The 25,978-nt window shown below is 31.1% G+C and overlaps 2 protein-coding genes across 2 annotated transcripts; both read left to right on the top strand.

Annotated features, from left to right (window-relative positions):
- The first annotated feature begins 764 nt into the window (after positions 1-764).
- Positions 765-6,425, top strand: LOC134702447 (uncharacterized). Its single transcript, XM_063563351.1, has 6 exons — positions 765-860; positions 1,496-1,715; positions 3,028-3,277; positions 4,495-4,702; positions 5,520-5,651; positions 6,204-6,425. The coding sequence occupies exons 2-6, from the start codon at positions 1,502-1,504 to the stop codon at positions 6,423-6,425; spliced, it is 1,026 nt and encodes a 341-aa protein (XP_063419421.1). The 5' UTR covers positions 765-860; positions 1,496-1,501.
- A 2,969-nt stretch (positions 6,426-9,394) lies between these two features.
- On the top strand, positions 9,395-23,264 carry LOC134702448 (uncharacterized). The gene is made up of 7 exons (XM_063563352.1): positions 9,395-9,610; positions 13,654-13,789; positions 14,749-15,229; positions 15,845-15,893; positions 18,549-18,769; positions 19,337-19,421; positions 22,251-23,264. Exons 1-7 carry the CDS (start codon positions 9,424-9,426, stop codon positions 22,523-22,525), a joined length of 1,434 nt encoding a protein of 477 aa, XP_063419422.1. The 5' UTR covers positions 9,395-9,423; the 3' UTR covers positions 22,526-23,264.
- The last annotated feature ends 2,714 nt before the right edge of the window (positions 23,265-25,978 follow it).

The following is a 25,978-nucleotide window of genomic DNA, read 5'->3' on the forward strand; positions in this document are numbered from 1 at the left end:
CCAGCCATGACACAAAATTAGTACATGCCCAGTAAAGAATCACACAACAAAGAAAATATATGGATCTGGCATTGCTGTTATACATCGCAAAGGCACAGTGATGCCTTCACACGTCACAAAAAATAGCAACTCCTTGCATGTTTAATCGGTCCCTTGCATGAGCGGACTTCCCTGCAAAAATGATTTAAATACAATTCGTAAGCTGTAACCCGTGACATGCATATATATACAGTTATGATGGAAATAATTGACAGTTCAAATTTGCTGAAATTGAGATATATAATTTGTGCATAATAAACTTTCAAAATTCACTATTATCATCGATAGCTATACGAGGTCTCTAAGTTCCTAAACTTAAGTATATTATAACATTCATATCGCAGATAAGCTTCATAAACAACGTCCCTATGTTTGAAATTAATAATAATTAAATATTAATTTTGGCACAATAACAGCTTTTTAACGAGTGCTTGTGTTTTTATAATTCTAACATAATCACACATCCTAATACTTTATGAGTAAAAGATTGTTCATATTTTCAGCATAAATATTAACATGTAATGTTCGTGCAAGTATTCATAATATTCACATTGTTGTATATAAGTTTCGAGATTAAACCCTTTGATAAGTTTTACCCTGGTATGGGTGGAGATCTTTGATCGTTGTCACATCATGACATTTAATGATTTAGGAATATTACAATGAACGTATTATTTTTCCGTAAAATAGCAAAATATATATTATTTCTTTATAGTTTATAAAATATTTGATAGGCTGAGAAAGTGTAAAAGTGATGTTGATGAATTTTTAACGAAATGTCAAATAAAAACTATTACTGCAATCGTGAAAGATATTTGTAGGTATGTAAATCGTATTATTATTTTACTATTGTTTTTCTTTCCTTTTACTTTTCTAACAAAAATATTGCAACTTTATTGGAATAAAAATTCATATATGCTGAGTTTATGAAACTTGCTATAAGAGATAATTTCTTCTTTGCAATGCACAACACAAACGTATATAATTATTCACAGCAGTAGATATCAATTTTTATTTTTAATTGTTTCAATTTTTTTCAGGGTTTTCTTAAAAAAATAATGATCGGAAAAAAATTGATGAAAATAAAATATTTGTTTTAAAGTCAATGCTTACATATGATATGAATGCGTCAGATATTTGTTTTGTAAAGAGAGAACATGTTTTTATTATTGGTCTCAACCAGTCCGTAATGTCAACTTTTAGAATTTAAGATACAGTCATAGTTACAAATTGTAACTTAACTATGAATTATTTATTATTATAACTTTCATAGACAAAACGATCATCAATACAACAATACTAGACAATTTGGACGTAAAAAGTTCCTGTGAATTTATTTTGGATGTGTGACAGACGATTTTCAACTTATGTGGTTCGATATCTTAGATTCTCTTGTATTTTACTCTATTTTCTTTTTTAAATTTATATTAAAAAAAGTATTAAAACTCTTTTGAAGATCAAAATGGATAATATTGAGAATGTGTTATATCCAACGATTCAAACACTGCAATACCAAAGAACCAAAGTGACAGAAGAATTTTTACTGAAAGCAGAAAGGAATTTAAAAAATTCGATTGGCTGTGGTGAACGTTTTCAAAATGAACTGGTGTCAATTAATGAACTGTTAGTTGACATGAGGGCAGAACCGGACATGGACAGAACAAATAACAATAATGGTTAGTCTCGACGTAAGGTCATATAATACAATAGCTAACATGCCATAGAGTTTCTCTCGATTTTTTTAATGTCCCCTTGGTATCTTTATCCGCTCCTTCGCATATAGGCTATAACAACTCAATAAAGATAGCAGGCTTGTAATGTTGTACGCGAATAGTTGAAGGGCAAAATAACGTACTGGCTTATTCTTTTATTTCTAATCATGTTTATTTTTACATTGTTTTTTAAGCATTTAAATATGCAGTAGTACAGTGACAGAAAAGGAAATAAACTGCCCATAATCATTCATTTCTTTAACATATTCATAAGTTATTCATCTTAATCGTAAACGCGACCATGTAGATGATAAGATGATGTTTGAGATGCCAACTCCACTAGAGACCATATGACGAAGAAGATTACAAAACTAGGATACTGTATGGCTTTTAACTATAAGTAAAACCCATACCAAGTTCTAAGCTATCAAAAACCCCGAAATGAGAAATCTAAATTAATTCATACGAGAAAACCAACGGCCTGATTTATGAACAAATTGTGACTTAGATTTAGAGTTGTCTCACTCTCGCTAGCACTCATACCACATCTTCTTATATATTAAACAATAAACGGAAAACAAATATAATATACAGAAACAAACGACAACCGATGAATCATAAACACAAGATTTAGGACAGGCGCTTTCATTATGCAAATCATGCATGGTAAATCAAGAATAAGAACAATTGGCTTTATAAATATTTTGATATGAGCGTCACTGATGAGTCTTTTGAAGACGAAACGCGCGTCTGGCGTACTAAATTATAATCCTGGTACCTTTGATAACTTTTTATAAAAATCTTTTTACAAAGTCTTCAGTTATTACATTCATACAAAAGCACAAAACAATCTAACAAATTACAGATCTGTAAGTACTCAGAATTACTGAAAGCTGGTTCGGCGCCAACAAATACATGTAAAAAAAACATGCAACTAAGACTATAATATTAAACAGTACACATCCAACATCCCATTGATTTAGAGTAAATACGTCATTAAGAGTCTGAGAAAATCATGAAATTGCATAATGTCAAAATATAAGTGTCGACAGAATATAGATCAATGAATGTACTCGAAATAACATATGAAAGGTTGTTCTTTTCTATTAAAAAGCTGTGTCTGAATTTCCATCAATTTATTCCAAAGAAAATGAAAAACACGACGATTTTTTTGCAATCTAAGCTCTGTTTTATTGACTACATCGTGACTTTTGTCATTATTTAATTTAGAAATTTTTGCATAGTTTGGTCACATTAGTCTTACATTACTTTCCAGATATTCAAACGACCGATGCAGTAGATATTAACCATCTGATTAATAAAACAGAAAATTTACTTTTACGGATCAGAGAGCAAATCGATTGCACGTGCACAAACTTAACTCAGTTGAAAAAGGAGATGATCATGGTCCAAGTTTCCGAGAAAAATACAGTGCACGACACTGATGATGAACCCAACAAAGTTTCCGGGGAGAATACTGATGAACCTTTAACAAAGGAACATGACTGGATGGATTCTCCTTTAGTGTATGCTTGCTTTTATTCTTTTATATTTGAATAATATATAAGTGTGCAGAGTTGGTTCAAAGAAAAGAGAGTTATTAGCAACATAATGAAAGAATTTGGAATAATAGATAAATAATCATAACAACAAAAATGTCCCATACAATTGGACAATTCAAAGGATTAGGACCACCCCTGTTTTCTTTTAAAAGCTTTTTTTTTAATACAATGTGACAAAATATGGGGTCTGGATTCTAAACTCAACTCAAGACCAAGTGACATAGAAATGAAAAACTATACGTAAATAAAATTTAGAAAGGAAATGGGGAATGTGTCAAAGAAAAAACAACACGACCATAGAGCAGACAACAGTCGAAGCCCACCGATGGGTCTTCAATGTAGCGAGAAACTCCCGCACCCGTAGGTGTCCTTCAGCTAGCCCCTTAAAATATGAATACTAGTACAGTGATAATGGACGTCATACGAAACTCCGAATTATACACAAGAAACTAAAATTAAAAATCATACAAGTCTTACAAAGGCCAGAGGCTCCTGACTTGGACAGGTGCAAAATTGCGTCGGGGTTAAACATGTTTATGAGATCTAACCCTCTCCCTATACCTCTAGCCAATATAGAAATGTACAAACATAACAATACGCAATAAAATTCATTTCACGCGAAGTCCGAGTCCGATGTCAGAAGATGTAACATAAGAAAATAAATGAAATGACAATAATACATAAATTAGAACAGTCTCTGTATATCTCTCAACAATTAGTAACACACATTCCGCTTATTAGGCTTTTCTTGTTTTAATTAGACAGTAGCTTCAAAATTAAAATTTCCAACTTGATTTAATATTTCTATTTTTATTTATAACGACTGAAGTATTTACCAGGATTAGAAAATGTGTCATGGTTAACTATAAACAATGCATGAACTCATACAACAGTATCAGCAGTTCCTGTGTATTAAAGAACATGACATTATATAGGTTGATTTAGCGGTGATAGTAGAAGACAATCGGTGGTTATAACGTTATGAGCTTATTTAGCAAAATTAAAATAAAATTGTTGTTAATAGCTACTTAATTTCATTTTTTTTCAAAATGATACGTTTATAATTTGTCTTAACCGTAGATAATGCACTTTTTATAGTGATTGTAGTTTTGAAAAAAATCTAATAACAATATGAACGTATTTCATTTCTTTAATTGTATATTAATGAAAACTGTTGACAGCTTTATGAATCCAAGAAAAAATAGGTTTCACCACAAAGTATGCTGTATTTTATTGACAAAACCAAATGCAGTTATCAAGGATGAATGGAGCGCACATGCATCAGATACAGATGAGGACCTGGCTAAATGTTTGGAGTCTAATGACGAACAGATTATTTCCTCTCTCGTTACGCTGGAATCAAAAGATAGTTTAATACTCCACACACAGGTATTTAAGGTAGTCATAAGTAAATGACAGAATTTTCCTATAATTTGCTAAAATGAAGATTTGACTATGCTTTTTTTTTTTAAATATAATAAAAAGTATGGGTCACCGTGCTATTTTCCAAGGTATGAGTTGTTGAAAATTGCCTAAATTTGGTAAGTTTGTTTATGAAAAAAACACATAAGAGTGCATAAAAAAAATTCTATGAGATAGAATTTTGAAATAAATTGTGAGAAGATATAATATTTTTTAAGAAAATAAAAAGAAAACATGGTGTCACCGAACTCGTTTTCTTGCCACAAGTAAAAATTAAAAAAATCCCTATAAGCGCAGTATAAATTTTGTACTAAAAGAGTTATCTCCCCTTAATTAAATGGCTCATTTAAAAAAAGATTTTAAAAACCAAACAGGTTGATATGTTTTTAAATATTTTGAATAATACAATAAATTAACAAGTTTTCTTTATATAAATAAACAGTCTACCCATTAATTGCAAATCTGTTTCCAAATTAGCTGATTTGGGCAAATAACTAGACCGATTTTGTACTGTGATATTATAATCCAAGATGGCGGTATACCATGAATCTACCTGAAGTATTATTATGTTATTTATTGCCAATTGTACTAGGCTTTTTAATTATTTTTGGGTTCTGAAGATAAAACTTCGTTTTTCTCAAAGGTAAACATCGAGTATTAACAAATGTATTACAGTAAATAGGAAAGGAAAAAGGCGTAGTTCTAAGAAACGGAATATGTACCATAAACATGTAAAAAAATATGTAGTTTTTTATAATATCTAATTGCATTATTCAAATTTCAGTTACCAATCCATCTATACTTACCAGTTATGAGTCATAAACCAGAACTCGTTCCTCAGTTGAAATATTTGGCAAACGGAAACATTTGGCGCCGTGAAGATGTTGTACAGAATATATCAATACCTATAGAGCGGGTAAATAGCAAATAACTTAAAGCATTGCAATGAATCTTAATTTTCTACTGTTTGTGTGTTGTTTGTGTATGTTGACTACTAGATCCATTTTGTTGTATAATTGTGTTCTTAATGTGGTACCCAACACATTCACTAAAATTAATTTGGCTCGTTTAATGTATATAAACTTTTGACAAATTATTTACTTTGACCATTTGACAAAAGTGTAAAAGTTTCAAAAAAAAATTAACCAACCGTTTTATCAGAACATTTACACTGGTTATATAAAAATTTTGACAAACACTAATTTGGATCATTGAAAAGCTTGATATTCCCTTAACGACACAACGAAATTAAAACGTTTAGCTGATTTTAAAGAGTTATCTCCCTGTAGTGTTAGGTACCACCTTAAAGTTGCCGTACTATCAACGCTAATTCCATATTTCAACATATGTATGTCTAAGTTGTATTATTATCGGTAATTGCAGATAATCACAATGTACATAAATATTTCAATATTGTAAAATATGTAATCATCAGTAAATGTAGACTCTTGAATATTTTTTTTTCCAGAAAATTTCATTTCTTGGCTCTGAAATCAAAATACCAAATCTACAAACTCTCCAGTGTGTAGCAGTAGCAGTCCCGCCATTTGAAGAGTTCAACATTGGCGAGAATGGATCGTCCATTACACTTCATAATGATAAGAACATAAAGCTTAACTTTCCAGCTGGTGCTTTTACTAATGAAGCTCACGTTTCTACAAAGGTAAACGAAAAATATGAAAGGTTTTGATATTAATAGATTTATTAACCTTAATTCTACATTGTTTATATGATACGAATAAAGACTATCAGATATAGAAAACATAAAAATACTGTAAATCAGTTATAATCAGCTTGTTAATGTTTTCTTGTTTTATTCAGAATCACGAAAAGTCAGACAAAATTTGTCATCTATGATGTTTATTACCGTGTTTAGCACTGTCTATTTGTTTAAAAAATAAAACTAAAATGCGTCTAGGATACGCTGAATTATATTTTAAGCTAAGATATAAACCTTTATGTTTTCAAGAAGTGTTTATAAAAACTATTCAGTAAAATAAAAAAAAATTTGCTAAATTTGCACTTTTAGAAAAATGTGAAGAATCTATTCCTGTTTCAAATTAAAAGAATACTTGGTATGAGAACAGATTTATCCTGTCCATTATTATAAAACAAAATCACATAGGTTGGATTGCATATAAGCAAATAACCATCACTAGAAGTTAACTAATAAAATGTTCACTCCTTTTTTCCTGTGTACAAGCTTTATAAGCCCTGCAACCTCAAGTTTGTGAAATATTCTATAGAAACACCATATAAAAAAATGAAAGAGCTTTAAAACATCCAAATTATAGGTTTATAACTCAGAAATTTTGTACTGCAATGAAATGTTGGATTAATTTCCTACAACTGTCAAATTCAAGGGAATACATTTGTAATCGACCATTTTTCGTTACCCGGATGTGACTTTTATGATAAAGTTTTGTTACATCTAGACAATCCTAAAAATAGCGGTTACTCCAATAAAAGGATCCTTTTTGGTAGTGAAAATATATTGTTTGGTAAATGTTTGAACTGTTGTTTACCGTAAAATAGTAAGGACAAGCTAAGTACCAAGTCAATCACCTTAAAAAAAAAGTTTGTCATAATGAACACCTCTCATGTAAAACTGTGTTAGGTACTTGAATGTACTGAATGTCTTCAAATTATCCACAATTTTAAAAAGCAATCATTGAAATATTTTGGAACAATTTTCATTTGATACTTTTTCATCTCTAAATTAGATTTTATCTACCAGTATTCTTTTAAAACAAATATTTCAGAAACGTATGGTATGCACTTATGTAATTTTTGTACACTCTTACATTGATATATATAATGATTAGACTTTTTATGACAGACCAGAACCTTTAAGAATTCATGTTTAAAAGATGCATCCGAAAGGTATCTGGACCTAGAACATATCACACAAACAACTTCTGTTATCAACATTAACTGTAGTCAGCCGCCACAGTCAGCATTCGAAATCAACTTTTTCGATTTTAGAATTGATGGTACGTATATTTTTCTTTTGTAACACAAATATCAAAACCAAGATATGTTTCCAAATCATATACCAAAGAAGGGCATGAGTAGCTTGAAAAAATACAATTAAATAAACAGACAAAATAAAGCACACCATTCAAGACCAAAGAATATGTTACATAAATGTCATCAAAAACAGTGCAGGTAGTTCCCGAAGAGCACGTACTAAAATACCAAACATTTTAGAAATGAATTAGTACCGAAATCCATTATGTTAGCGTTACCACATGATCGAAAGATAAAACGATACCATTTCTGATCATAAGAAAAATTTAGAGAGAATCAATTTTTCGCCAAATGTTCAAAGATTCGTATTAAAAAAAAAATCATCTTTTTCTGACTTTTTAGTTGTAAATATAGATATTATTAATTGAAGAGAGTCTTTTAAAAGGTTAGCTATTCTTAGAGTTGCTAAAAAGTGAAATCACAAAAATACTGCACTCTGAAGAAAATTCAAAGCAGAAAGTCCCTAATCAAATGGCAAATCCAAATGACAAAAACATCAAAAGAATGGCCAAAAGTGTCATATTCCTGATTTTGGATCCTCAATGCTTTTCAACTTTGTACATGTTTGGCTTTATAAATATTTTGATATGAGCGTCATTGATGAGTCTTATGTAGAAGAAACGCGCTTCTGGCGAACTAACTTATACTTCTGGTACCTTTGATAACTATTGGTACATGCATTTCCAAAATAGACAAAATGCATAAGCTTGTATTTTATAGGATATGTTTTTGTAGGGGTAAGTAATAAAGCATATCTTTCAGATGAGAACATATCTGATCAACAAGGGGTCTTACAAAGATGTAAACAATGGCTAATGAAGAATTTGAACATCAGTCTTATTGAACCACGGCTGATCAAAATATTTCCCGCAACAATCACGGAAAAAATTCAGGTAAACCATATACGAATAAAAATTAAAATGACCGGCAATTGGTAGTGACTGCTCCTTATTGAAATTTGTAGCCTTCATGGATGATTTGATATTGCACTACAGTGCTTTTGTTGTTTCGTTGTTTCCTCTTATGATTGATGCATTTTCCCCGGTTTAGGTTTGTAACCCGGATTTATTTCTATCAATCGATCTATGACTTTTGAACCGCGATATCATTTTGCCTTTATTTGACATTACCATCGAGAAACACTCAAATGAGTACTTGGTATGTTTGAAGAGTTTACAATTGCTGCTGCACACATTGTTTTGAGCCAACGTTACCTTGTTTTGTAAAATATTCATTCTTCTACATTTATAACCAGTAAATTACTTTCATGAGAGGTCAAGTCAATATAATGTTTCCACATATTATTCAAGTGTTTTTCCATAATGTCCTTTCTCTATTTTTGATACTCACTTTAACTTGCCATCTCTAGGCATCTTTGATCTGTTCATTTCTTCAGAGAAATGTTAAACGTAAGCATTAAAAGCTCTTACACTAAAGCATTTAAAGCGTCTCGGCTTATGAATCTTTGTCTAAAAAAATCAAATACCATAGATTTACTTTATTATTCTCATAAACCACATGTAAGAAGAATGTTTCTGCGCAAGGACAAATGTTTATGATCTGTTATAAAAAAAAACATACATTTCATTTCTGTAATCTAGGCTAAAAAATATACTATTTGATTTTAGAAAGAAATTCTTAGTGCCGAAAAAATCCAAATGCTTTTGACAGAACTTCATCGTTGTTCAGACAATAGCATGGATACATTTATTAAAATACTCGACGAAACTGGCCAAAGAGAGGTTGTGGACAGACTAATTAGTGTCAGAGAACAGATGGTTCTGACAAGAAATCAAGACAATATATCTGTAGATGAATTGGAAATGAGCAGTGATTTTGATCCGGGTAAGAAACGAATGCGATTCAATCTGAGGATTCAATATAATAGGGGGTTACTAAAACAAAGGAATTGAACACCTTTATCATTAACCAAAAGACTATTATCAAATGCAAGGGGGTACTAAAACACTTTGAAATTTTGAAATACTAAGGTTTTTCTTCCTTTGAAATAGATAATATTAAATTTATTCGGCAAAACTTTTAGAAATTTTGGTCTACAATGCTCTTCAACTTCGTACTTTATTTGACCTTTTTTCACTTTTTTGGAATCGAGCGTCACTGATGAGTCTTTTATAGACGAAACGTACGTATGACGTAAACACAAAATATAAATCTTAGTTATCTATGATGAGTTTATTGTCAAAGAACAACTAGAGAACAGAAAACATCAAACAAAACAAATTACTGCAAAACAAAGCAAATAGTGGTGTCCATTTCCAATCCCAGCAAACCATATTAATACTTTTGTCATAAAGTTAATTATATATCGCTTCCTGTACAAAATTAGTTTTTTTAAATTATATTGCGTATACTATACATTTATTTTGTAGATACTTATATCGTAGCCTGATTTGACCTTTCTTATGTAAAATAATTACTGTTAAAAAGTTCTGTGTCTGTTATAAGATTATATTGATATGTGGTTATCAAGTAGAAGTCTTCGATTTATATTGATATAAAGATGATTAAACTGCACCTGGTGTTTCGGATATCATTTATATCATTTTGACCAAGGCCGTAAATCCTCATCATATACCCTAGCCTTTTATCATTATAATTACTATGTAATTACAATTTGATAAGTTCTTGCTCTGGTAACATATCAAATGTAGGTTTGTTTTATGGCACGACACCTGGTGAATCTGCAATATCCGTATTATTCTTGTGTCCTTTCTTATCTAATTACTATTTAATTGTTTACAGTAATTATCATTTTGCCGAGGTCAAGTACTCCTTCACGTTCTTATGTTTACGATAAGCAACCATATGTGGTCTGGGAAATAAATTCTTCGCAGTTATACCATTTTCTATTAACTGCCAATGTTTTCTTATTCGTCTTCCCAATTGTTTATTTAAAGAGTGTATTAAATATAGTTGCTAGAACTAGTGGTGGACAGTTTTGTTTATTTCTATTTTTATAACATAATGTATTCAATCTGTTTTTTCTCAACTCTTTATATATTAGTGGATTAATATCATTTTCCGAGTATCCTCTTAGTAATAGTTTTTGTTTGAATACTTCTATCTTTATGTAGAGGTCATCTCTGTTACAACACGATCTAATGAACCTTGTAATTTTCCCAATTATAAATCCTTTGAATACAGATGCTGTGTGAGCAGACGATTGTTCTAAGTATTGGTAATTATCTGTATGTTTGCGATATAATTTGACATTTAATATCTTTTCTGTTTCAAATCGGGTTCCAACTAGTTCTAGCAACTATATATAATCCACTCTTTAAACAATTAGGAAGACGAATAAGAAAACATTGGCAGTTAATAGAAAATGATATAACTGCTATTTTCAAACTTAACATCCAAGGGAAGATGTTTAAAGTGATTCACGCATTATATAATAACATTAAATCTTGTGTCAAAGATGGTGATAGATACTCTGAATTTTTTACATGTGATATTGGTGTTAGACAAGAGGAAAAATTTATCTCCATTTCTTTTCGCTGTTTATTTAAACGACTTAGAAAAATATCTGTCTGAAAACTGTGAAATCGGTCTTGACACTCTAAGTTCTTTACGTTTTGAGAACCTTGGTATATATTTGAAACTATTTGTATTACTATATGCAGACGATACTGTTATATTTGCAGAATCACCACAGGAATTAAAACAAGCACTTAATGTGTTTGAAAATTATTGTAACTTATGGAAACTCAAAGTTAAAGTATCAAAAACCAAAGTTGTAATTTTCTGTAATAGAAAGTGTACTGTCGACTATGATTTTGAAATATTTGGTGAAAAAAATATATCAGCAGGATGATTATAACCAATTAGGTATTTTGTTTAATTATAATGTTAGTTTTCGTAAAGCAAGGACAAAACTTGTGGAACAAGCATAGAAATCACTATACTCATTGTACACGAACATTCGTAATATTTGTATACCTATAGATTTGCAACTAAAACTTTTTGATGTATTGGTGTCTCCTATATTGACATATTCATCTGAGATTTGGGGTTTGGAAAATAAGAACATTATAGAAAAAAATGCACTTACAGTTCTGTTAGAAAATTTTAGGCATTAGATCAAGTACGCCTACTTTTATGGTGTATGGAGAACTTGGGCGATACCCTTTAGAAATACAGATAAAATTAAAAATGCTGTGTTTCTGGAAGGAACTAGTTGGAAATACAGACAAATTATCTGTTAAAATGTACAAATTACTTTTCAAATTAAATGAAAATGGCAATAGAAATATGCTCTGGATTAATTATATTAAATCCATATTTGATGAAACGGGTTATAGTGAAATATGGTTTAATCAAGAATATGTACATCCTGAATTTTTAAAATATGTTGTAAGACAGAGATTGCACGATCAATTTATACAAAAGTGGTTTTCAGATGTGTCTAATTCTTCACGAGAGGAATATTATTCTAAATTTAAAACAGAGAAGATTATCTTTTACGGTTCAATCCTTTAAATAGAAACTACATATGTAAACTGAGAACATGCAATTTCAAATTTCCAATAGAGACGGGACGTCGGGCTGGTATACCAAGGAATGAAAGATTGTGCAATCTCTGTAAACAAGTTGTTGGAAACGAATTCTATAATATTTTCTGCTGTAATGAATTGAATAATATTCGAACTATATATATAACGGGTTACTTTGTTAATTTGCACAGTGAGTCAAAAATGAATAAAATGTTGAATATAGGTAATACACAAGTTCTTACTCACCTATCATGGTTCCTTCAAAATTTGTAAAACTCTAAAGAGAAAATCTGAAACTCACATTACTTCACGATCTAGTACTCTCATGATCTAGTAAACGGATGGCATATTTATTTACATTCCATAACACAACACTCTATTTACACGTGGTGGCGTGACGTATACGTATTGTAACCGAATCGAGTATACTCAAAACAAAGTTGAAGTATGAACTTGTGTTTTACCTTTGAAATATGTGTTAATAATTATAATATATATATACGGGAATGCTACTTCCTATATTTGCTTTGTATATGTAATACATTTGTATAAGTTCAGATAACTTGAAATCATATAGTTTAATATATACATGTAAGATAATTTCTATACTCATTCTGTCATTTGTAATTATAATATACTATACATATGTGATGCTCCTGTAGCGCAGTGACTGCGTTTGAGTTTGAAAGTTTATAAAAAAAAAAGCTACGAATTTATTTCCAAGACCACCTATGGTTGCTTATCGTAAACATAAGAACGTGAACATGGTGAAGGAGTACTTGACATCGGAAAAATTATAATAACTGTTAACAATTGAATAGTAATAAGATAAGAAAGGACACAAAAATAAAAATTATTTTGCAGATTCACCAGATGTCGTGCCCTGAAAATGACAGTACATTTGATATTTTACCAGAGCAAGAGATAATCAAATTTTGATAACATAGTTATTATAATGATACAAGGCTAGGGTATCTGATGAGGATTTCCGGCCTTGGTCAAAAATGACCTAAATGATATCCAAAACACCAGGTGCAGCTTAATCATCTTTACATCACTGTAAATCGAAGACTTCTTCTTGATTACCACAGATTATTATAATCCTATAACAGACACACACCTTTCTAACAATAATTAGTTTACATAAGAAAGGTAAAATCAGACTGCGTTAAAAATAACTACAAAATAAATATATCGCATACGCAATTTAATTTAAAAAACAAAGTGTGTACACGAAGCGATATATAATTCACTTAATGAAAAAAGTATTGATATGTTTTGCTGGGATTGTTCATGGACATGACTATTAATAAACTAAAATATCGGTCAAATTCCATTCATATTATTATGTATAGCATATTTGTTTAATTTTAGATTTTGAGGTAGAAGTGAAGACCGTTCAAATTATGGCTAAACTAGGAGCACAACCTTGGAAAGTGACACAGAGCCACTGCAGTCATACAGACAATATACATACTGTAAAACTAGAGGGTTGCAATTCATCATACAGGTATTACAATGACTTTTATCATAAAAACTTTTCAGATAAGCAAACAAAATTCAACGTATTTAATTAACAGTATTATTATTATAGTAAATTGTTAAATAATAGCATTATATTTTGTTTGATGATCAATGGCTATAACTATGCTAGGATAAGGTAAAAAAGCAACACACTAAATGCGTGGTAATTGAGTCTTTCTGTTTGGGATACCTAAATTACAATACCGTTCATACAAGTCCCCCAATTCTCCATTCAACTTCTTAAGCCAGCAGTCAAAGCCAGCAATTAAAACCAGACTTCAAAGATAATATAAATCTACTTATTCTACAAGTATTGAGAATCAGCTGTGAATTCTAACAAAATGCAAAGATCTTTAAAAATGCATTTAACGTTAGACGTGCAAACAACTAGTTCACCTCTTCTTGCAGAATTGTTCCTTTAATCATATGAGGCTGACTTCATACAAGTACTTACATAAGAAACTAGACGAGTGCCAAGTGAGGAATATAATCTGCTTACCTTTCCGGTGCACCTGCGATCACCGCAGTGTTTATCGGGTTCGTGTTGGTCAGTCTTCTGTTTTCTATGTTGGGTTTTATATACTGTTGTTTGCCTGTTTGTCTTTTTTTTTTTCCTTCTTTAGCCACGGCGTTTCAGTTTTAATTTTACTTATGAGTTTAAATGTCCCTTTGGAATTTTTCTCCTCTCATCAAAGCTATATTTTATAATTTTATCCGATTTTTTTTGTGATCTATTCTCAATTTATCCTTCAATTGAAAACCCATACTTAAAATATGATATCGTATACTCAATCTATATATGTTGTGTGTTGTTTTGGTTTTTTTTCCGTTTCAATTTATTTTTACCCGTAAAAGAATTCTGGTAAAAAATAAGACAAATCTGGAATTTATAAGATAGAAAAAATACACTTTAAGGTTTATGTACAAACTATTGTTTTATTTAAGTGTTGTTGGAATTGTTGTACCAGCCAAGATGACTGAACACGATCTGTGCAGAGCTGCAACAGTATTAGAGGAAGTCATGTGCTTTACAAATGTAAACCTTGTTGTGAAGCAGCATAAAGATAATCCAGATGAAATTATAATTTACTGCATAAAATCCGAAAAATTGCAAGCAGTACTACTCGAACTAGCAAATGATGGCTTTACTAATGGACCGACTAAAGTTCAAGAATTTGGGTTGGCCGATAGTGAGAAAATCGAAATAACATTAAATTGCTTCAGCTTGGAAGGCTATGAAAACAGACCTTTAGTTATGCCATACTACTCTGGGTTATGTACAGCAATATATCGTGGTCGGTTATGTGTCCTAGATCCAGAACGACAAACATGTTGCAATCAGTACAATGGACAACTGAAGTACAGAATTATTTCTGAGAAAATATCAATGCAGAGGTCTGGCAAATTGGCTATTTATTTACCGAAGGTATGATTATAATTTTTGAAGAAAGAATATTTACTTCAAACCTTAATACTTTTGATTTAACTACTTTAAAATAAACACAATATATTTGAAAAAATTTCTACTAAAGGGTGAGTAGCAACAAGACTCAATATGTAGTTAATTATAACCTTGTCAATTTCTCAATTTTGTTCACGAGTCCTTTTTTACATTAATGATAGATATCTTATTGATCTTAGCACCTTCGAGATCTGGACTTTCGTGTTATCATTTAGTTTCACAAATTATTAAGGGACACAAAATAGATTGATTTAAGAGTTCATATCAGTAAAACCAATTCACTTAATTTATTATGTCGTGCTGCTTTCGGACTCGAATAACGAATGATGCATGCATAACAAAAAGGTTCTCATACCTATTTCATCAGAGGGTAACCAATATTAACACACAAAAAGATAGGACGTGATTCATTGATTGTAAAAGTGTGTAATTGTTACAAACTACATTGTGAAGATTGCAGAATATAAACCACAACATAATACATGGACAATGTGTGTGTTAAATTTATAACTATGTTAAAGATCGTCAAGTATGTTATGTCATTAGAACGGTACACAAATTTTGTATTATTTTCTTCAGCCAACAGATGAACGAATTGGATATTTTAGTTACACCTTTGACTTTGCAGGTAATTTTACCTAAATCATCACATATGTCCTAAGCTTGAATCCTATACATAATCGATATTTTAATGAATTTTCCCTGATCTTACGTATATAATAGTTTTTGAAAAACTGGTCATTATCGTGATATATGGACAGTGGTATTGACTTAGATAGTGATAGATCGGTGTCACAGTCAATACCATTGCCATACGGCAGTCCATGTATCACGAAAATGACCAGTTGTTTAAGAACTATTATGTTATTTCATTATGAAACCATGTTTTTGAAAATTCTCATAAATTCAAAATGTCCAAAGCAAACTCGAGTAGTTGTAAAATTTATATGGCAAATAGTAAAGATCAGTCGTAGTAATACTGCTATTCATTCTAGTGCATTTTTTAGTTACATGAATACTAAATAAAGTTCTCCAACGATCCATAACAGAGAACCACGCCCAACGGTCTTTAACAGAAAGAAAACACACCCAACGGTTTTTTACAGACGGTAACCACGCCCCACCGGTCAATATCATGTAAATGTTTGTTAACGACCGTTTTTCTGGTCCGTTTTGTTCTGTTAATGACTAAAGGATAATAAATGTCATTTGGCCCCTTTTTATCCAATAAGAGAAGCTTATTCTAAACCGATATGAAATAATGAATGATAATTTCCATTCTCAGCACAGTTGAGTGATAAGAAAAATCATTGCTAGAAACTAAGACCACACGCGATGTTGACAGTGCAATCAATATAGCCGTCATAAGTAAGACAGCGATATTCAGATTATCATTGATCATCTCTACTCGATCGATTTGCTCACTTTCGCTGTGCTGACTCAAGCAAGAAAATCAATCTCGTTGAGATGACCAACGGTAATATATAAATAGTGTTAAAAGCACTCACATTTTCATCTTATTGATGTCTTCTAAAGACGATGAGAAAAAAACAGTCTTTTCAATATAATCATGTTTAACTCGATAAAACAAATATCATGAACGAGGCTTATGGTACCTAGAAGCAATGAAAGGTAATAAGCATAGAGTTCGTATTAAGATTCTGTTATTCATTTAAGAAAACACGGAACACAGATAACATCGCATATATGTCATTCATTCATTGCTGTTGCTATACCATTTGTCGTCATCTATTGTTATGCCATTCAACTTCTGTTGAATCATTACATATTCTACCATATTTAGACACAAATCAAAGGGACAACAGTTTTACACATCAAACCACAAGTTTAAAAACCAAATTTAGACGATGTAACAGTTGATAACACATGTTAGTATAAAATTGAGACGAAGGACAAGTTTATTACAGATTTCGGTATTAAATTTAGACGAAGGAATATTTTGTAGGATAAGTGCACGGGTTGTTGTCTCTCTGTCTCATTCCCCATTTCCATTCTCAATTTTATTAATAGCATGTGTCACCATAAGACTAATACTTAAGAGGGACGAAATATACCAAAGGGACAGTCAAACTCATAAATCGAATATAAATTGATAACGCCATGGCAAAAAATTAAACAAAAAACTGACAAACAATAGTACACATGGCACAACATAGAAACCTAAAGAATAAACAACACGAACCCCACCAAATACTGGGGCTGATCTCAGGTGCTCCGGAAGGGTAAGCAGATCCTTCTCACACATGTGGCACCCGTCGTGTTGCTTATGTGATAACAAATCCAAATCCGGTAAATAGTATAATTCGGTAGGTCACATTCATGACAGGGAAGGGAATTGTAGTTACAACGTAAGGAACATATCCGATATCATTTGTGAAACGGTTATTCAATAACGATCAACCAACTCGTGATGGCGTCCGTAAAATTTACGAAGGGATGATTTCAACTTCACCATTTGGAACTCTTGGTTTAATAGTTTCGTTGTGATCACCAACCCTATATCAAGAAGATCATGATAGGAGATACAAGCACTGGAATATTGTATCAATTGGGAAATATATACACCGTATACAGGTGCTGCTGGAATGTTGCTACTTATAAATGGAAAGTTCACAATTGGAAAGCTGAAATCATCTCTTTTGTCTTAAAGGTTTTTTTTCAACCGACCCTCATTGTCAAATTGTAAATGTAAGTCAAGATATGAGGCCGACTTAACTGTATTTATAGTATCCTTTATCTCTAGTTCAATGGGATACAATACACTTAACAAGGATAAGAAAAACAATCAATAAGAAAAGAAGGTCTCAGTATCACAACACAACAAACCGAAAATTACAGGAACTTGAAATTCATTTCAGCATCACGATAATAACAATATAATATTACGACAACATGAAATAGACAAAGCGTAAACCACACAAAGCATCTTATTTAATTACTGGTATAAGGAACAGTTAAAGTGAATAATGACGACTTACTGAAAACCTATTAGGTACCGTATAACAGATTATTTTCGCGGGGTGTAAATTTTTGCTTATTTTCGCGGATAGAACAAAACCGCCGAAATAAGTTCCGCCAATTTTGAAGTGCTCATGCAAAGGTATTGATTTAAGTTTTGAATCCGCCAAAATAATAACCTCCAAAATATTTCGTATATCTAATGCAATGAAATTCGCGAAATTTAACCCCCGCAAAAATAACCCGCTATACGGTTATCACTTGCAAATCGGTCATAAATCGTTAACATTTATTGTTTATTTAGGAAAAGCGTTGGCGAAATATTTAGCTTGGCAGCTGACACCGGACAATGAAATCTCTACCCGTTGGATCAAATTTGCCAATATATTGGTGGCTGACCCAAACATTTACAAACACATCACTAATAACATTAGTAAAGAGTTGTGTAAAGCAGGTCAAAGGCAGACATGTGAAGCATTTCTTTTGTACTGGGCTGATCATTATGTTAAACATGATGAAAACAAGGTTTGTATTTTGTTTTATCATATTATCATAATGGCTTTAATGTGGGTTGACAGGTTCCTGATAGCTTAAGTGTGCATGGTCTTTATTATCAATAGTCGAATGGTAAATTGACCATTCGGGTTATTGCTTTGTAGTGTTTCATTCTTTTTTTTTAATTATGTTTTTATGGTAAATAGAGAGGCAAAACTGATCAGTTGACTTAATAAGAGTCATTGGCCTGAAATTATTTTAAGACTTTTCATTAATCAGGCATAACATATAAAAGATGGTAAGAAACTAAAAAAAAGCAAATAGTGTCGGTCAAATTTGGAAAAAGCTATAGAAAATAAAGATAAAATGTAAGGAAAAAAAAAGATGTCAACAAAAACAAATTTTAGTCATAATCTCTTTTGTAGACCATAATGTTGGAGATACTTATTGGACAAGTTAGAGACAAATACTCTTTATAATTTTTACTTACAAAGAGCAAATGTGGTGCAGGATCTGGTTGTTACTTTCAGACAAAATAATTGTCAAAGTTGAAAGTTAAATGTTTTATATGCTTTCCTTTTGGTGTTTTTTTTTTAGTTAGAGAGAATGGTTGATATTTTTGGACATGAAACGCAAAAAAAATCCGACGCATTACAGTTCCTAAAGCCATATTGTTTATCAGGTATAGTAACTACTGTGTTACCAATAATCATGATAATTAAAAGCCTAATTGTTTTTTCAGTATATTAGATACACGTTACCAATACAGCCTTATTGTTTATCAAGATAGATAAACTGTAAATAAGAAAGCCATATTGTTAACAGGTTTATTATATATAGCATTACCAATAAAATATATATTTCAGATCTTTTTCTACAAATAAAAGCCATGTTGCTGAGCGTTTTAAATATTTCTAAAAATGTTTACTAATAAGAAAGGAAAGTATCGTATTGTTTTGTAGTAGAATGAGTTCCTCTCATGAAATTTAAAAGATAAGCTGACAAATGTTATCCTTGTTTTTACTCTTATTTTACTCTGCAAAACAAGATGACTTATTTCATGTAACGATATCAGGCATTGTATCATTTGTTCATGACGTCCCAATAGCCAATTCAGAGTAAAGCAAAAATAGTTTACATCATACTCGAATTTGACCAATAAATAATTGAGTCAAAACAAACCACATGATCAAATGACAACAATCAATAGGTCAGGAAACGGATACTAGTAGATTTTCATGTCAATTTTGTCTTTATTTCATATCAAATTGGTCTGAAATGCCTTACCATTTTTTGTTTTTATTATTGTTTATTTTATTTTTATCTTAAGAATTTAACAATTCTTATATTTACTTTTTCCTTGAAAACAGTGTCAGTTGCTAACATTGTTGAAGGCTGCACTGTTGCCAACAATTGCTTACATCAATTTCATTTGAACTGTCGTGGATAGTTGTTTCCTTGGCAAGCATCAACATCTTCTTATTTTCATATATACTGCTTCGCTCGATTATGCACGGTTTATTTTGTACAAAACTGGATCCTTTGATACAAATTCCTTGTGTTAGTTCATTAACAATCGTACCTTTAATAAAAACTCCTCATTCTAACAGCAGCTCAATGCCACATGTGGAGCAGGATCAGCCTACCCTTCCGGAGCAAGTGAGATCATTCCTAGATTTCGTGGGGTTCGTGTTGCTTATTCTTTAGTTTTCTATGTTGTGGCATGTGTACTATTGTGTGTCTGTTTGTCTTTTACCTTTTTAACCATGGCGTTGTCAGTTTATTTCCGATTTATGAGTTTGGTCTTCCCTTTGGTATCTTTCGTTCCTCTTTTAATTTTAGATAATTTCATAAAAATGGTGGTGTTTTTAATCAAAAGATTATTTGTAGACTTTGATTGGTAGATATTTCAACCATCAGTCGATATTCCAGAGTCCACTTATTGTCTGCCCTACAGGCACACGTGTGTTTGTATTCACACAAAACAGACTTCAAACAGAACCTTCACAAAGTCAAAACGGAAGAGCATCTTTCGAAGTTTGTTTTTTTTTTTTTCCTTCGCTTGTCATATTTTGGGGATTTTTATCAGATTTTCGGAATCTTCTTGTTTTATCCATTTGAATGCCTTAAAATAATTCCCCATTGACCCCATTTTTCTTTTTATAAATCTTTTACATGTATAATGATCTGCCATCTGTAAAAGTCTTAAAAAATGTAATTATTTTTCAATAGTTTTTGAGAACCTAAACTTAAACTAATGATAAAACTGTGAAAAGAATATTACCTCGACAAAATTTCAATGGCTTATATCTCGAAAACAGGCACGCCTCCGGGTGCGGGAATTTCTCGCTTCATTGAAGACCTGTTGGTGACCTTCTGATGATGTTTTTTTATTTGGTCGGGTTGTTGTCTCTTTGATACATTCCCAATTTCCATCCTCAATTTTACATTGTATTTTGCTTGTGCTTTTGATTCCTTTAATAATCCCCTTTCAATATAGACTAGTGTTTTAAAATGTTAATTAATTTGAAACTGAGAAGCGAACTCCCTTAAGACATATTTATCAAACCGTGTCACCGAGGAACATCACTTTCAAATGCATCGTATGTATACTGTGAACTTGAGGTTAATGATTAATCTGAAACTAGAAGGTCTGTTCTTGGTCTTTTCTTTCATATTGACACATAATGACTTAACACTATAATATATGACGTCAACTTTCCTTTTTTCTGTATTTACATATTATTTACCTTATCGTATGACATTAATAAATCTCTCTTACATGCTACCGTATACATGATATAATGGTCATAATCACTAACTACTAATGCGATCTAAATAATGAACCTTTGTATATATTTTAACGGATTGTTACATTGGAGTATTGTTAAGCTACCATTTATTTAGAACACTTATCTCACTTTTAAAATTCCTTTTAACTCTTTTAACCTTTTTTCGGTATTTTTGTTATTTTACAGCAATGACTGACTTCGTGAGACATATATATTTTATATAGATCATTTGAGCATCTGGCATTGAAGTATTTTATTTTTTGTTTAATAAAAAAATATTCAGGGGCACAAACGTTTTGGCATAGTCATGGGAGTCAGGATTTGTGCATCGACAGGATGAATATCTTTTATTAACGAAATTACAAAAACTAGCAATTTCTATTGTAATAAATAAAGGCAACAGTAGTATACCGCTGTTAAAAATTCATAAATCGAAAGAAAAAAACCAGATCCGGGTTACAAACTAAAACTGAGGGAAACGCATTAAATAGAAGATAAAAGCAATTTTGAGAATGGTTAACGGAGAAGCTCAGAGGTTTATTTTATATATATATATTCATATGAGTCAGAAAGATAAGTCCAGTATATTTACTTTGTAATATCATTTGGTTTTTTTGTCTCTCGCTTGTTTTAAATTATAAACATCTCTCTTCCTTTCTGTGAAGAAAATGAACAGATTAGAAATATTTATTTCTGTATTGTTATTTCTTATACTGTAGGTACCTTATCCAATGACAATCTAAAGAAAATGGCATATTGTTTAGCTGACGACTGGGAGATCATGGCAGAGAAACTGAAATTAGATAAATCCATAGTTTGTGAGATAAAAGATACTCAGAAGAATCCGGTTAGACAGTGCTTGAAAATGTTGGATCTTTGGCGATTGTCTGATGTTGCTATTATAAAAGGAACAGATGTTGTTAAACATCTTTACAAATGTGCAAAAGCTGCTGGCTGTGGCTCGAAACTTCTTAACTTGTCAGTTAAGCATTAAACAATAGTGCCGTCATCTGTTGCGACCGTAGCTGATCAAATCCCAACTTGACTAATTTACATTAAGAATTGTCTAAGTATTGTTAAATTTTCACAATTTAATATTCCTTGTAAGTTGCATTTCTGAAAATATTGACAATGCAATTTTCCATGGAAACTCCTTTTACGGCTAAAACTGTACCACTTTTACTATGAAGTTTGAAAAAAATCTTATCCTAGAATTGAAAGTTCATATGCACTACAATTTTTTTCAAAGGTTGAAATATAGGGCTGTGCAGCATATTTTGAACGTCTATATGCCCTGAACTTTTCAGTGTTTAAATTAACACTAATTTTCTTAAATACCCCTACCTCGAATTAAGGGTTACCTCAGATTTTAATGTAAACTTTATGCACATGTATTAACTGGTAACATTCCAATGTAATGTCTCTATGCTATGGAAAACAGAGAGCATAACTGGGAACCAGTATGTGAACAAAATTATTTTTTTATGAATATTCTAAATCTCCCCAAAAGAGGCGTGGTTTGAGAAACAGCTGTATTTACAAAGTGCAACCTGTAAGATGTACATATTTACAACTTACACCTGAAAATAACATAAAAGCATGTCGGCTAAAGTTCATCCTGCCAAAATTATTTGTTTTCCTGAGCAATGTATATTTAGTACCATTTTTAATTCATAAAAAGTAAGTAAAAACGGATATATATCTGTTGACAAAATGTATTGTGATCATTATTCCTTTTTCCATGGCATTATTTTTTTATGTTGTTTTTTTGGGTTTTTTTTATATCTGTTTGATTTCGTCTGCCTCTCTTTTACAAAACAAAATATAACAAAATAGTGGTGTATTCTGATGTGTTGGTGTTAGATACCTTTTTAAGTCAGGAGGAGTGTTGATAAGTAAAATTACAAAAGTACTGAACACCAAGAAAATTTCAAAATGGCGGTTGGAAACTGGTTGTACAGCTAGAAAAACCTCACTTGTATAACAGTCGCATTTAATTCCATTATATTGATAACAATATGTGATCAAAACAATAGGTAAAAATGTCAAAAAAGGAGTACTCCCGTCAACATAGTTTTATGATCCATATACTACAAAAACAAACAAATATATAACAAAAAAGCACAAAAGGTCATATAGACAAAGCACACAAGTAAAAACGAAAGACAACAATACAACAATTTAATATAGCACTATAACACAATGATGAAAATTACTGAGCCACGTCATATGTTTTGAAGAAATATAAAAAGGCTATTTGAGAGCTCGCATTATACTTAAAACCAGAATGATTTGTGCTAGTCGACACTCAATTCATTGTTATAAAAAAAAGTGTCTAAAGGCGATATATATGACTGTGTTTAAGTAACTTAGGTGATACCTTTAGATAGTTTATATATTTAATGTGGTAGCCAAGTATCATAAAATATTTGTACACAAATACAAATACTTTGTGTATACTGCTTTCAAGATGTATAATAAAATCTGATACGACTCTTATTCCTAATCCATCAAGATTTAAATTTCAATATTGTATACCTTCTGTTCAATGCGTTGGTTGGTGTTGTCATTGCCTTTTTTTTCTGTCAATGTATTTTTTTTAAATTCCAAATTCGAAATCAAATACTTTTGGTATAGAATTCTATTGATATAAATACAGAATTCTTATTTATAACAATTTCAGTAAAAATATGTTTTCACGATGGCTTTATGTTTGGTATTATATGATTAAGAATCTTGATTTACTTACAAAAGACAACTTGTCTGAATTTACACAAAGCGCTCATTGTCAGTTTTGTAACATTTCTCTAAGTTTTCTTTAACTGATTGGAAATACCATTTGTTTTATGTTTTCTTTACACGACAATGTCGGGGGAAGTTTTTTCTAAGCAGTAAGATAAAAGATAACAAGAACATAAGTCAAAGATAGACTGACACCGCCGGAAAGTGTGGCAAAAATCAATAATAACTATACGTACAACAAAAAGAAAAATAATTAAAAACCAATTGTTCAGAGAACAATTGAAGGTCTTTCCACTGAAAACAATGTATTTTAATATGAAAGTTGTAAAATTAAGTTTAAAATGTCATTTCAATCGTCAACTGATAGGTTATTGTACGCTGATTCCAAAAATATATGGTTTCTATACAAAAAAAATTAAATAAGGGAGATAATTTGTTACTTCCGGTTTGAAAAATGTTACTTCCGATAATATTTGAATATTTAATTGACACTGATTCCAAAAAGATCTGGTTCTATATACTTTTTTTATTAATAAAGTACAAAAAATAGCTACTTCCGGTTTACACAAGGTCACTTCCGGTTGTTTTTTTCAAGGTTAAATGGTTTGATACCTTTCGCCAAAAGTCTCATGGCTATATCATGTATACATATGAGCTGAAAGCAAAGGTCAAAAACTAGAACGTCAAATTAATCTATGACCTTGAGATCAATTTCAAGGTCATAAACCAAGGACCTCAAATTAAAAGACCATAGGTCTTAATTATATTTGGTTAATCAGTTATATCACCATACGCGTATTTTTGAATACCAGAGGGGAGAAAACTCACTTTTACGTTCAACGTACCCTTGCAATCAAAATTTACGTGTTACAACATGTCGCAACTAACAATTTAGAAAAAATTATTTGTCGATATCTTATACGGTTTCTGGAAATTAGTGGAAATAAGCCAAATTCAAAAATTAGAATATGACCTTGACCTTTGACCTTGACCTAATTTTAATTTTTTTTGGACCAAGGACCTCAAATCAAAAGATCCTTGGTCTCTAGCACTTATGGTTTACAAGATAGAAATGCATATCACTTATATCAAACGCATAAGGGGAAATAACTCTCATATGGAGCGTTCATATCACTTCGGTCAAAATAGGACAAATCATACGAAGGATATAACGAGCAATTTTGTAAAATAAATTTGTCATAATATTTTACGGTTGCGAAGGAGTTGCGCTTACAAGGAAAACAGTGTTTGGGGAGATAACTCCTACAAAGAAAAGTATTCGTTTACGCAGGGTAAATTTCAAAAGTGCATAAACTGTTCGATATCATATACCAAATATCTAAGCGACATATTGCGAAAAAAATGTTCATCGCAAGAACAAAATTAGGCGGAAGAAAAAAAAAATAATCAGAAGAAAAACAATAGGTCTTTCCACAGAAAAGTGGAAAGACCTAATAAAAGCATGTGCTCCTGAAAGGATAAATATTTTTTTCTACAATTTATGTTCAAAAATCTTATTCGAAACATTAAACCGTATATAACTTGTATATTGAGTAGTTTTAACATCGGAAAACTACTATGGCATATATATGACAGTTTTATTAGTGCTTGAATACCAAATGCCACGTTCAGTCTATCAGAAATAAAAAGAAAACAAGAGTAAAAGTTGCATTGATAATCATTGTTTTGCAATCACAACTAATTT

This window comes from Mytilus trossulus, unplaced genomic scaffold, assembly GCF_036588685.1.
Source record: "Mytilus trossulus isolate FHL-02 unplaced genomic scaffold, PNRI_Mtr1.1.1.hap1 h1tg000463l__unscaffolded, whole genome shotgun sequence".
Classification (NCBI taxonomy): domain Eukaryota; kingdom Metazoa; phylum Mollusca; class Bivalvia; order Mytilida; family Mytilidae; genus Mytilus; species Mytilus trossulus.

Bases quoted from the DNA above. Each gene is read 5' to 3' on its own strand.
- LOC134702447 (XM_063563351.1), top strand. From the start codon at position 1,502: ATGGATAATATTGAGAATGTGTTATATCCAACGATTCAAACACTGCAA. The intron at 3,278-4,494 runs GTATGCTTGCTT...AACTGTTGACAG, and splicing joins TGGATGGATTCTCCTTTAGT to CTTTATGAATCCAAGAAAAA. The intron at 5,652-6,203 runs GTAAATAGCAAA...TTTTTTTTCCAG, and splicing joins TATCAATACCTATAGAGCGG to AAAATTTCATTTCTTGGCTC.
- LOC134702448 (XM_063563352.1), top strand. From the start codon at position 9,424: ATGCTTTTGACAGAACTTCATCGTTGTTCAGACAATAGCATGGATACA. The intron at 13,790-14,748 runs GTATTACAATGA...GTTTTATTTAAG, and splicing joins GGTTGCAATTCATCATACAG to TGTTGTTGGAATTGTTGTAC. The intron at 15,894-18,548 runs GTAATTTTACCT...TTGTTTATTTAG, and splicing joins TTACACCTTTGACTTTGCAG to GAAAAGCGTTGGCGAAATAT.